The sequence below is a fragment of the Pristis pectinata genome, chromosome 4 (assembly GCF_009764475.1).
Source record: "Pristis pectinata isolate sPriPec2 chromosome 4, sPriPec2.1.pri, whole genome shotgun sequence".
NCBI lineage: Eukaryota > Metazoa > Chordata > Chondrichthyes > Rhinopristiformes > Pristidae > Pristis > Pristis pectinata.
In genome coordinates this window covers 117,716,947-117,728,813 of record NC_067408.1, presented here as the reverse complement: position 1 = coordinate 117,728,813, position 11,867 = coordinate 117,716,947, and the positions used below count along the sequence as shown (strand labels likewise).

Genomic DNA, 11,867 nt, shown 5'->3' with positions numbered 1-11,867 from the left:
AGGCCCTTCGGCCCAACCAGTCCACACCGACCACGGTGCCCACCCAGCTAGTCCCAATTTCCTGTGTTCGGCCCATATCCCTCCAAGCCCCACCCCTCCACGTACCTATCCGAGTGCTTCTTAAATGACCCTGTCGTACCTGCCTCACCCACTTCCTCTGGCAGCTCGTTCCATATACTCACCACCCTCTGCGTGAAAAGGTTGCCCCTCAGCTCCCTTTTAAATCTTTCCCCTCTCACCCTAAACCTATGCCCCTAGTTTTGGACTCCCCTACCCTGGGGAAAAGACTGTTACTCCTCACCTTATCGATGCCCCTCATAATTTTGAACGTTTCTATAAGGTCACCCCTCATTCTCCTACGCTCCAAAGAATAAAGACCCAGCCTGGCCGACCTCTCCCTATAACTCAGGCCCTCGAGTCCTGGCAACATCCTCGGAAATCTCTGCACTCTTTCCAGTTTAACCACATCTTTCCTACAACAGGGGGACCAACACTGTGCACAGTGCTCCAAGTGCAGCCTCACCAACGACTTAAGCACCAACTTCACCCACTATGAACGAGCAGCAGGTTAAAGAAAGACACACACAACGGTCAGATTTTGATCATATCGATATAATGTTTACAGTTCACTGAACGAACATCATTGGACTGCTGATTAAGGATGAAATATACAGGGGTCAACACTCTGAAGATGACAGGGTGCAGTGTCCTCGCTGACCACAGCCTCAGCTATTTACAAACCGGGTGTGCTGCAGCCGCCACCGCTGGAACTCCTGAGGAATGGGAGCAGGGCAACGGGAGCATCACAGGTCCCTGGTCAGAACGTCTCAGCAGATCAGCGGCCTCAGTTCCCACCACACAACCCTCAGACTTTATATTACTATATATTTATATTTATATAATTAAACATTGCTGATAAATAATAAGGTAAATAAATTAAAGTTAACCCATTTCGACAGTGTGAGCCCCCAGATTGTTTGAATCCAACTACAAGGGACCAGGGAGGGGACAGTCTCACTGTGGCCTTGGTCAGGAGGGCAGGCACAGTTTGGGACTTCTGCCCCCAGGGCAGGCACCTCTCCCTGGGGAGGGCAGGGTCAGGCATCAAGCAGGGAGCAAGCACAGGTCCCGAACGAGCGGCAGCGTGCTGGGACGGGTCAGTCTGGGCAGAAGCAGTGCTGAACCGCTCCAGGTTTGGGCAGGGTGGGGGTGGGGTGGGTGACATCACATCAAATTAATTTCTATTCATTAAGATAAAATCACCAACATTTAGGTGTGTTGTTTACAGAGACCAAACCGAACTGGCACAGCCCAGTGCGGCTCCCACTGTACAGAGACATTTACAGAACGAGGTGGCTGCTCTCAGTCACACCACAGGGCAGCAGCTTGTAACGTCAGGGATCATAATCGTGGTCATGGTGCCCGACACCCAGGGAAACGGCGGCACCCTGGAGACCCACAGCATCACGTGACGTTAACCTCCAGCATGTGGTCATCCTGGCAGGGCAGGACAAGGACCTGGCGGCTGGCACTGGTGTTGAACACCTGGCCGGTGTAGAAGGGTAGGAGGCGAGGCATGGGCAGCCCCTTGTGCTCACCGCTGCCGGAGGAGTGGGTGCTGCCCCGGCTGCGCAGGCTGCTGCTCTCCGCCTGCTCGTCCATGTTCCTGTCCAAGGACAGCGTGTCGTTCTCCATCCAGCTGTCGGCAGCTGCAAGCAGACAAACAAACCATTCACCACAGCTGCACCGGCAAACAGCACCACGGAAATACAGGATTACAGTGACAGACCCGTCCCCACCGGTACCTTACCCCGGTGTTATACAACGACAGAGCCATCCCCACTGATACCGTACCCCGATGTTATATAGCAACAGACCTGTCCCCACCAGTACCGTACCCCAGTGTTAGACAGCGACAGACCAGTCCCCACCGGTACGGTACACTGGTGTTATACAGCGACAGACCAGTCCCCACCAGTACTGTACCCCGATGTTATACAGCGACAGACCCATCCCCACCGGTACCGTACCCCAGTGTTATACAGTGACAGACCCGTCCCCACCGGTACCGTACCCCGGTGTTACACAGTGACAGACCCGTCCCCACCTGTACCGTACCCCAGTGTTATACAGCGACGGACCCGTCCCCACCGGTACCGTACCCCGGTGTTACACAGTGACAGACCCGTCCCCACTGGTACCGCACCCCGATGTTATACAGTGACAGACCCGTCCCCACCGGTACCATACCCCAATGTTATATAGCGACAGACACGTCCCTACAACACTTAGCTTCACCCTGGCAGTGAAGGAGGCCGAGGACAGGTCAGTACGGAATGGGGAGTTGGAATTACAATGTCCAGCAGCTCCAGGCTGTGTTGAATGGAGTGCAGGTGTTCAGCAAAGCGGTTACCTTGTCTCCACGATGTCCTCAGACTGGGCGACCGCTTCGCTGACCCCGTCCTCCGTCCACTGTGGCGTCTGGAGCTCACGGTTCCCAGCCGATTGAATTCCCCTCCCTATTCCCACCCCAACCTGCCTGTCCTCGGCCTCCTCCACTGCCAGGATGAGGCCAAACACAAACTGGAGGTTCACCACCTCATTCCCCCGGGGTAGTCCACACCCCATGGTATGAACAGTGAATTCTCCAATTTCATGTAACCTGCTTCCCCACCCCCCGTCCCGTCCCTTCCCCCTCCTGATCTCCCCAGTCCCTCCTACACCCACCACAGCCCCCATCACCCTGTCTCTCCCCCCCCCCCACCTGCCCACCACCCACACACCCCTCCCACTGGGTCCCCTCCCCCCAGTGTTCTCACCTGCCCTCCCCACCTCCATTAATTGGTTCCAGGCTCCGCCTTCCCCTCCCATCAGACTTCACCACCTTCAGCCCTCTGTCACCCCCACCTCCCAGCCTCTGTTCCCACTCCCCCCTCCCCTGGATCCACCCTTCACCTGCCAGCTCTTGCTCCACCCCTTCCCCCCACCTCTGTACACCGGCTCTCTCCCCTCTATCTTCCAGTCCAGATGAAGGGTCTCGACCTGAAACATCGACTGTCTATTTCCCTCCACTGATGCTGCCTGACCCGCTGAGTTCCTCCAGCAGCTTGTTTTATGCTCCAGATTCCAGCATCTGCAGTGTCTTGAGTCTCCACTGAGATAACGGACCTCTCTCGGGCGACCAAGTCCTCCCTCAATCACTCACCAACTGCCCCGGATCCAAACCCCTTCCCCCTCCCTGACACACTGTCCCAGCATCTCCCACTTACCCGTGTCCACTTGCCCTGACGGGCAGGCCTGGAAGGGAAGGTACTTGAAGAGCTTGACATCGGGGAATGGGAGGAATCCGGCAAACAGAGGCATCACTTCCATGTGGACCTTGTGGGTGGCACGGGCAGCCACTGGCATGGAGATGACCCCTGAGCTCTTGCCGCACACTGCCCAGTTACTGCTGTTGTCAACAACTGCAAGGGAAGCACAGACCGGTTAGACCAGAAAACTGGTGAGACTAACAACAGCAGGCTCGAGGGCCATCGATCTGCAGATTCCCCCACCGTACGAATGACTTTCTTGCTGCAGAGGAACTGACCTCAGTGCCAGAGAAGCGAGAGTGTTCCTCGCAGGTGGAAGCCCAGGTTAGGTTTGCAGCAGCACACCACACTGTGCCATCACACACTCCCAGGGCAGCATGCTCTGCATGGGCTGGGCTTGGAGGTCATCCTCTCACCTTACACTGACGTGCTCCTCATGGTCACACATGCTGCTGACCTGCGGAGCATGTGCCAGTGGGTCTTTGCAGCCACATCCCCCGCATGGATCAGCTGGGGGAAATGTTCTGGACTCCTGGAAGGTCAGTGGCAGGTGGACACCTTGCAGGATTGAAGTCTGTTTGCGTGGAACACCACACACCTCCTCTGTCTGGGAGTCTACCCAAGCCCCACTGAGGGAGCCTGGCTGGAAAACTGCAGGAGCTGGAGATGAGGGTCACCACCCGGCTGGGGTGCTGGACAGGACTGGTCTATTATTTAAATGGTGAAAGATTGCAGCATGCTGTTGTGCAGAGGGACTTGGGAGTGTTTGTGCATGAATCGCAAAAGGTTGGTTTGCAGGTGCAATGGGTTATCAAGGCGGCAAATTGAATGTTGGCCTTCATTGCTGGAGAGATTGAATTTAAGAGCAGGGAGGTTATGCTGCAACTGTACAGGGTACTGGTGAGGCCGCACCTGGAGTACTGCGTGCAGTTCTGGTCTCCTTACTTGAGGAAGGATATACTGGCTTTGGAGGTGGTGCAGAGGAGGCTCACCAGGTTGATTCTGGAGATGAGGGGGTTAGCCTGGGACTATACTCGCTGGAATTCAGAAGAATGAGAGGAGATCTTATGGAAACATATAAAATTAAGAAATGGATAGATAAGATAGAGGCAGGAATGTTGTTTCCACTGGTCGGTGAGACTAGAACTAGAGGACATGGCCTCAAGATTCGGGAGAATAGATTTAGGATGGAGATGAGGAGAAACTGCTTTTCCCAGAGAGCAGTCAATCTGTGGAATTCTCTGTCCAGGGAAACAGTAGAGGTGACCTCATTAGATATATTTAAGACACAGTTAGATGGATTTTTGCACAGTAGGGGAACTCAGCTCTACCTACCTGCCTTTTCCCCATAACCCTGAGTCCACAGCCGGATCAGCCATGATCTTATTGAAGGACGGAGCAGGCTCGACGGGCCAGATGACCAACTCCTGCTCCTGTTTCTGATGTTCTTATGGTTATAAACCAACTGGTGACCTCCGTGCTGCGGCACCACTTGGTCACTGTTGCCCCTGCCTTTGCCACTGAAATTCAGAAGTTGGTGGATTTCTTCTGGAGCAGGAGGAAGCACCGGGCACCTGCCAGGGTTCTGCCTCCCTGACCGAGGGCGGTCAGTCACTGATGCGTCCGCACCCAGGTGGTGACTCTCTGCCTCAGGACCCCGCAGAGACGCCGGCACGTCGAGCATCCTCGCAGATGGCACGGGCTGGCGCCGTATTTGTTCCTCCAGGGACACTGCCTTCAGGACACGCAGCTCCCAGCAGCTGCGCTGCTCTGCAGGAGTTGCCTGTCTTTTACTGGGACCTTTTTGGAGTCTGGGACATGGTTGTCTCCAGTCAGGGCGCTCCCCTACCGGCAGAGGGAGAGGCTCTGCCTGCCAGGACAGCTGGACCTAGAGACAGATCAGATGGTGGAGGAGCAAGATGGAAACGCAAAGTTATTCACTCCATTTTGTGCACCGGTGTGCTTGTTAAAATGGTGGGAGACTGGGTAACTGCTGCTGGTCGAAGGGAGCTGGGTGTCCTTGTACACGTCACTGAAAACATACATGGTGCAGTGAGCAACTTGGAAGGTAAACAGCATGTTGGGCTTTATCTGATGTACAGAGGCATCTCGAGGTGCAAGTCCATAGCTCCTGAAAGTGGCAACACAAGTAGATAGGGTGGTGAGGAAGGTACAGAGCAAACTTGCCTTCATTGATCGGGGCACTGAATATAAAAGTCGGGAAGTCATGTTGCAGCTGTATAAAAAACTTTGGTTAGGCCGCACTTTGAATACTCTGGTCACCCCATTACAGGACGGATGAAGAGGGTGCAGAAGAGGTTCACCAGGATGCTGCCTGAATTAGAGGGCATGAGCTATGAGGAGAGGTTGGACAAGCTTGGGTTGTTTTCTCTGGAGCGTCAGAGGCTGAGGGGAGACCTGATAGTTTACAACATTATGAGGGGCATAGATAGGGTAGATAGTTGTGGAGAAATACAAACAACATGGTTGCAAAGGAGTTAATGATTAACTGCACATCCTTGCTACAGCTCCACATCTATCAAGCACCTAGAAGCACTTGAATGAACTGAGCCTTGTGCTGCTTTATACGTGGAGGCTGATTGGTGACGGGGTGGGGGGTGAAGAGAAATTTCCTGGGGGAGCCTTACCTTCATACATCAGCCTGGTGGTACAGTAGCCGTCGGACTCTGAGAGAGCTTCATCTTTGTCCACCTCGGTGAGGTCAGAGAGCCGGACGATTGATACCTCCAGGTTGCACAGTGTCCCCATCTTACACATCTCCAGCCCCAGAGGGGGGGAGATCTCTGCCTTCACATTGTACAGGGTCTGCAAGAGAGCACAAGTCAGAGTGCAGTGTGGGTTCTGGAAGGGCAAGGATTGGTGGGGTGGGGGTGGGAGGGGGGGGGGGAGGGGAGGAGACTCGGCGTTGGGGGGGTTTGGGGGGAGGAGACAGCTTGAGGGGAGTGGGACACTTTGGCGCAGTGTGGCACATGGGGGGGGGGGGGGGGGGGGGGGGGGGGGGGGGAGAGGACGAGGCTGTGGGACGAGCGGCTCGGCGAGGATGGGTCACTGGACACTGTGTCCCAGTGACAGACTGTGTGCGACCCTGGGCTTTGCCCCTCAGTGGTTACCACACTCCCCACCCACCCACCAGATGATTCCGGACTCGGCACTGACACTTACGCAGAAGTTGTCGAGCCGGAGCTCGTAGGTGTAGGGCTTCATCGAGCCATGCTCCTGCCCAGCCAGGGGGGTGAAGGACACACTGAACTGGGAGTGCAGGCTGGGTCCCGGCTCCTCACTCCACGTCAGCTCCCAGAGGAAGAAGGTGGCCTGCCTGCTGTACACATGCTGAGGCGGGAATACAGGAGGGCATGGAGATCAGAGAGGCACCGACTTCTTCCCCCCCCCACTACACCAGGTAACCCCACTCCCGGAGCATACAGAGGGGGCAGAGACACAACCTAACATTCCACTCCGTCCCTCGACCGCACTGGGCCTGTCAGCCAGCTTCACAAGCTCCCCACACCCTCCCTTCCCCGCCTGGAGTGCCCCATGATCCCATCCACAGCCCAGTGCACTGGGGGGGGGGGGGGGTCACAACCCAGCTGTGAAGAATCCTTTACCCTCAGACAGTGAAAAGATAAATAATGAGAGACTGTCAGTAACACTGGGCACAAGATGGTTTGTTCCTTTGTTCTTGGGCCACCCCCCCGTCCCTGAACTGCACTCTCTCTGGGTCATTTGATGATTGGTTTGTTTCGTCACATGTACCGAGATACAGTGGGAAACCCTGTGTGCATCCAGACAGATCAATCCATTCATCGAGGTAGTACAATAGGAAAACAGGAAAAGAATAAAGTGTAACAGTTACAGAGAAAGTGCAGTGCAGGCAGACAATAAGTTGCAAGGCCATAACAAGGTAGATTGCGAGGGATCAAAAGTTCACCTTATCGCACTAGGGGTCCGTTCAATAGTCTTATAACAGCGGGATAGAAGCTGTCCTTGAGTCTGGTGGTACGTGCTTTCAGGCTTGGTACGGCAACTGCCCTGCCCAGGACCTCTAGAAACTGCAGAGAGTTGTGGACACAGCTCAGCACATCACGGAATCCAGCCCCCCCTCCATGGACTCTGTCTACACTTCTCGCTGCCTTGGTAAAGCAGCCAACATAATCAGAGACCCCACCCACCCCGGACATTCTCTCTTCTCCCCTCTCCCACCAGGCAAAAGATACAAAAGCCTGAAAGCACGTACCACCAGGCTCAAGGACAGCTTCTATCCCACTGTTATAAGATTATTGAACGGTTCCCTAGAATGATAAGATGGACTCTGACCTCACAATCTACCTCATTATGACCTTGCAGCTTATTGTCTGCCTGCACTGTACTCTCTCTGTAACGGTAACACTTTATTCTGCATTCTGCTACTGTTTTCCCTTGTATTACCTCAATGCACTGATGTGAGGAAACAATCTGTATGGATGGCATGCAAAACATTTTTTCCTCACTGGACCTCAATTACCAAACAACAAACAGTACACTGGAGGGTTAACTGCACCATTTCAGGCCAGTGGATGAGGTTATCTGAAGGAGGTGACCGTCCCAGGAGCTCCGACTCTACCTGCGAGGATGTAACCAGGTTGGGTTGCGACAGTTCCAGTGGGATATCTGTCCCAGATCTTTTATTTTATATCACTACTCACGGGGAGCGGGAAAGGCTAGCACTGGCTGCAAATCGAGAAGGGCTGGCCTGACACAGACGACTTGGCGACGTGTGGCCATTGAGGAAGGAATCAGATACACCCACCCCTGCAGGAGCCAGAGCCCAGCCCAAGACCCAGGTGACCAGTGGAAGTCTATGCCTGGGCACTCGCCCACCTTACCTGCTGCTTGGTGGCGTTCAGAGAGACAAAGTTCAGGCGAGAGCAGTTGGCAAGGTCCACCAGCTGAGGATCGAACAACTGGAAGCTGACTTCAGACAGGTTGTGGACACACACTTGCAGGTACTTCCTGCACGGAGAGGGGGAGAGAAGGCAGCTCAGTGCACAGAACATCACCCACACGGGACACACAAGGAACAGCAACCCACCACTGGCATCGTGGTCAGCATTGACGTTGTGGGCCCAAGGGCCTGATCCCTGCCATGTTCCCTGACGCCCATCCTGTTGTGAGGATGAGGTACAGTCGGCAGTTCAACAGCCGGTGCTCAGCCCAGTACAATAGGAGCCACAACAGCTGAGTGAGCTAGGGTTTACTCTTTAGAGGGGAGGAGGATGAGAGGTGACTTGATAAGAGGTGTACAAGATGATAAGAGGTACAGATCGAGTGGAGAGTCAGAGACTTTTTCCCAGGGTGACAATGGCTAACATGAGGGGGCATAATTTTAAGGTGATTGGAGGAAGGTATAAGGGGGATGTCAGATGCTGCCTGGCCTGCTGAGTTCCTCCAGCATCATCGTGTTTTTCATTCAGAGGGACATCAGAGGCAAGTTTTTTTTTTAAATACACAGAGTGGTGGGTGTGTGGAACGCACTGCCAGCAGAGGTTGTGGGGGCAGATACATCAGGGACATTTAAGAGACTCTTAGATAGCCACATGAATGATAGAGAAATGGAGGGCTATGTGGGAGGGAAGGGTTAGATAGATCTTAGAGCAGGATAAAATGTCGGCATAACATCGTGGGCCGAAGGGCCTGTACTGTATTCTATGGTCTAACTCGTTAGTCAGCTCGGACTCAGCTCTGGGAGGGTCAGTATCATGGAGAGGAAAGGGGAGTGAATCACCATTTGTGACACCAGCCAGAGTGCCCACAGGCCAGTCCCCAGGGTAGAACAGTGACGGCCTGAGCTGTAAGCTTTGCCAACAGTAACACAATGAGGAGAGCGAGAGAGAGGCCCTAGAGAAGCAGCAGCGTTACCTTCTCCCCGTCGACAGCAGTGAGTGGCTGGCACTGAAGGGTATATTGAAGGTCAGGGAGATCAGCGTCGAGTAAATGGACCAGGGGCAGTCTATCGAAATCTGGATCCAAAACACAGAAAGAACAGACAAGGTTACCAACGTGTAGTCACCTGGGTCACAGCTCACAGGCCCGATGCAGGGAGAGGAGGCACCCACCACCCTTGAGGTGGTAGTGCCCACTGACTGCACACAGGGTCCCAGGCTGGTGTAACATCAGCTCTCCCTGCATCGAGTGGGTGATGGGGCAAGACGAGGGAACAAGGTGGTGATAACCTTCGACCAAGGGGTACGTCCACTGTAGCACTACAATAAGGATTTCCAGATCTTTCCCCAGGGTTGGGGAATCAAGAACAAGAGGGTATAGGTTTAAGGTGAGAGGGGAGAGATTTAACAAGAACCTGAGGGGCAACTTTTTCACCCAGAGAGTGGTGTGTGTATGGAACGAGCTGCCAGAGGAAGTGGGTGAGGCAGGTACATTAACAACATTTAAAAGACACAGAGCAACACACAAAAGGTGTTGGAAGAACTTAGCTGGTCAGGCAGCATCTATGGAGGGATGGTAGTGTAGCAGTTAGCGTAACGCTATTACAGTGCCAGCGACCCGGGTTCAATTCCGGCCGCTGTCTGTAAGGAGTTTGTACGTTCTCCCCATGTCTGCGTGGGTTTCTTCCGGGTGCTCCGGTTTTCTCCCACATTCCAAAGACATACGGGTTAGGAAGCTGTGGGCGTGCTATGTTGACACCGGAAGTGTGGCGACACTTGTGGGCTGCCCCCAGAACACTCAACGCAAAAGATGTATTTCACTGTGTGTTTCGATGTACATGTGACTAATAGAGATCTTATCTATAAAATGGACAGTCAACGTTTCGGGTGGAGACCCTTTATCAGGACTGGTGAAGGGACTCAACCCAAAACATTGACTGTCCATTTCCCTCCACAGATGCTGGCTGACTGAGTTCCTTCAGCGTTTTTGTGTGTTGCTCCAGATTTCCAGCATCTGCTGTCTCTTGTGTCCCCATTAAAAGACTTTTAGACAGGTCCACGGATAGAAAAGGTTTAGAGGGATACGGGCCAAACGTGGACAAATAACACAATGAGAAGGTTAGACGGGTATCTTGATGGCATGGACTGGTTGGACTGAAGGGCCTGTTTCCATGCTGTGTTAGCAACATTGCACACACTCGACTTGTGCTACAAACTCCGACCCCACCACCACAGCAATCTCACTGCACCTTCTGGTCGATGGAGGTCATACAGGGGACCTCCAGCTTGCTTTTCTCAGGACCTTTGCGGGTCGCCTTCAAGTCAGTGCTGGGTCTCTCCGAGTCCGGGGGTGTTGGCAGAGTGGAGGGCATGTGGCAGATAACGTGCAGGTCAAACTCAATGATGTGATAGGCAGCAGCCAAAGGCAGGGTGATGCTGGTGATCTTCCCAGACGACTGGATGGTTAACGGAGCCTCTGAGAGCTTATCTATTTCAAGAGAGAACAAAACAAAATGTTGTAAAACCTTTTATAAAGAGCTTGCAGTTAAATACAGAATAAAGCTCCTGGCAAACACTCCTAGGACAGGGGCAGCACTGCAGGTAAAGGAAGAGTATTTATTATTGGATAGAAGTGTGTCCATGGTTTCGAGCTTCTGGGGAAAGATAAAGCAGTGAGAGGATCCAGGGTGTGGCTGCCTGCTGTACATGACAACAACCTTTCCCTCAATGTCAACAAAAGAGCTGGTCATTGACTTCAGGAAAGGGGGCGATGTACATGCACCTGTCTACATCAATGGTGCTGAGGTTGAGAGGGTCGACAGCTTCAAGTTCCTGGGAGCGAACATCACCAATAGCCTGTCCTGGTCAAATCACGTAGATGCCACGACCAAGAAAGCTCAGCAGCACCTCTACTTCCTCAGGAGGCTAAAGAAATTTGGTTTGTCCCTTTTGATTCTCACCAACTTTTACCGATGCACCATAGAAAGCATCCTATCTGGATGTATCACGGCTTGGTACGGCAACTGCTCTGTCCAGGACCGCAAGAAACTGCAGAGAGTTGTGGACACAGCCCAGCGCATCACGGACACCAGCCTCCCCTCCTTGGACTCTGTCTTTACCTCTTGTTGTCTTGGTGAAGCAGCAGCATAATCAAAGACCCCACCCATCCAGAACATTTTCTCTACTCTCCCCTCCCATCAGGTAGAAGATATAGGAGCCTGAGGGCACGTATCACCAGACTTAAGGACAGCTTCTATCCCACTGTGATAAGACTATTGAACAGTTCCCTTATACGATGAGATGGACTATGACCTCACGATCTACCTTGTTGTGACCTTGCACCTTATTGCACTGCACTTTCTCTGTAGCTGTGACACTTTACTCTGTACTGCTATTGTTTTTACCTGTACTACATCAATGCGCTCTGTACTAACTCAGTGTAACTGCACAGTGTAATGAATTGACCTGTACAGTCGGTATGCAAGACAAGTTTTTCACTGTACCTCGGTACAAGTGACAATAATAAGCCAATACCAATAAAAATACAATGGCTTTCGATCTTAAACCAAGTGAACTCGGTCCCTTCCCCATCCCATCTCTCTGACCCAAGGCAGCT

General features: G+C 53.1%; 1 protein-coding gene across 2 annotated transcripts in view; it reads right to left on the bottom strand.

Moving 5' to 3' along the window:
* Window positions 1-592: 592 nt before the first annotated feature.
* trappc10 (trafficking protein particle complex subunit 10) overlaps window positions 593-11,867 on the bottom strand; it is a 49,177-nt gene continuing 37,902 nt past the window's right edge. Inside the window, exons 17-23 of one of the 2 annotated variants that reach the window (XM_052015229.1) lie at window positions 10,501-10,739; window positions 9,228-9,328; window positions 8,195-8,321; window positions 6,495-6,662; window positions 5,960-6,137; window positions 3,270-3,464; window positions 593-1,709 (exon numbers count right to left, since the gene is read on the bottom strand). In XM_052015229.1, coding sequence (XP_051871189.1) covers window positions 1,465-1,709; window positions 3,270-3,464; window positions 5,960-6,137; window positions 6,495-6,662; window positions 8,195-8,321; window positions 9,228-9,328; window positions 10,501-10,739 — 1,253 coding nt within the window. In that variant the 3' untranslated portion in view covers window positions 593-1,464. The remainder of the gene's footprint in view (window positions 1,710-3,269; window positions 3,465-5,959; window positions 6,138-6,494; window positions 6,663-8,194; window positions 8,322-9,227; window positions 9,329-10,500; window positions 10,740-11,867) is intronic. The other variant, XM_052015230.1, reaches the window with a different exon arrangement.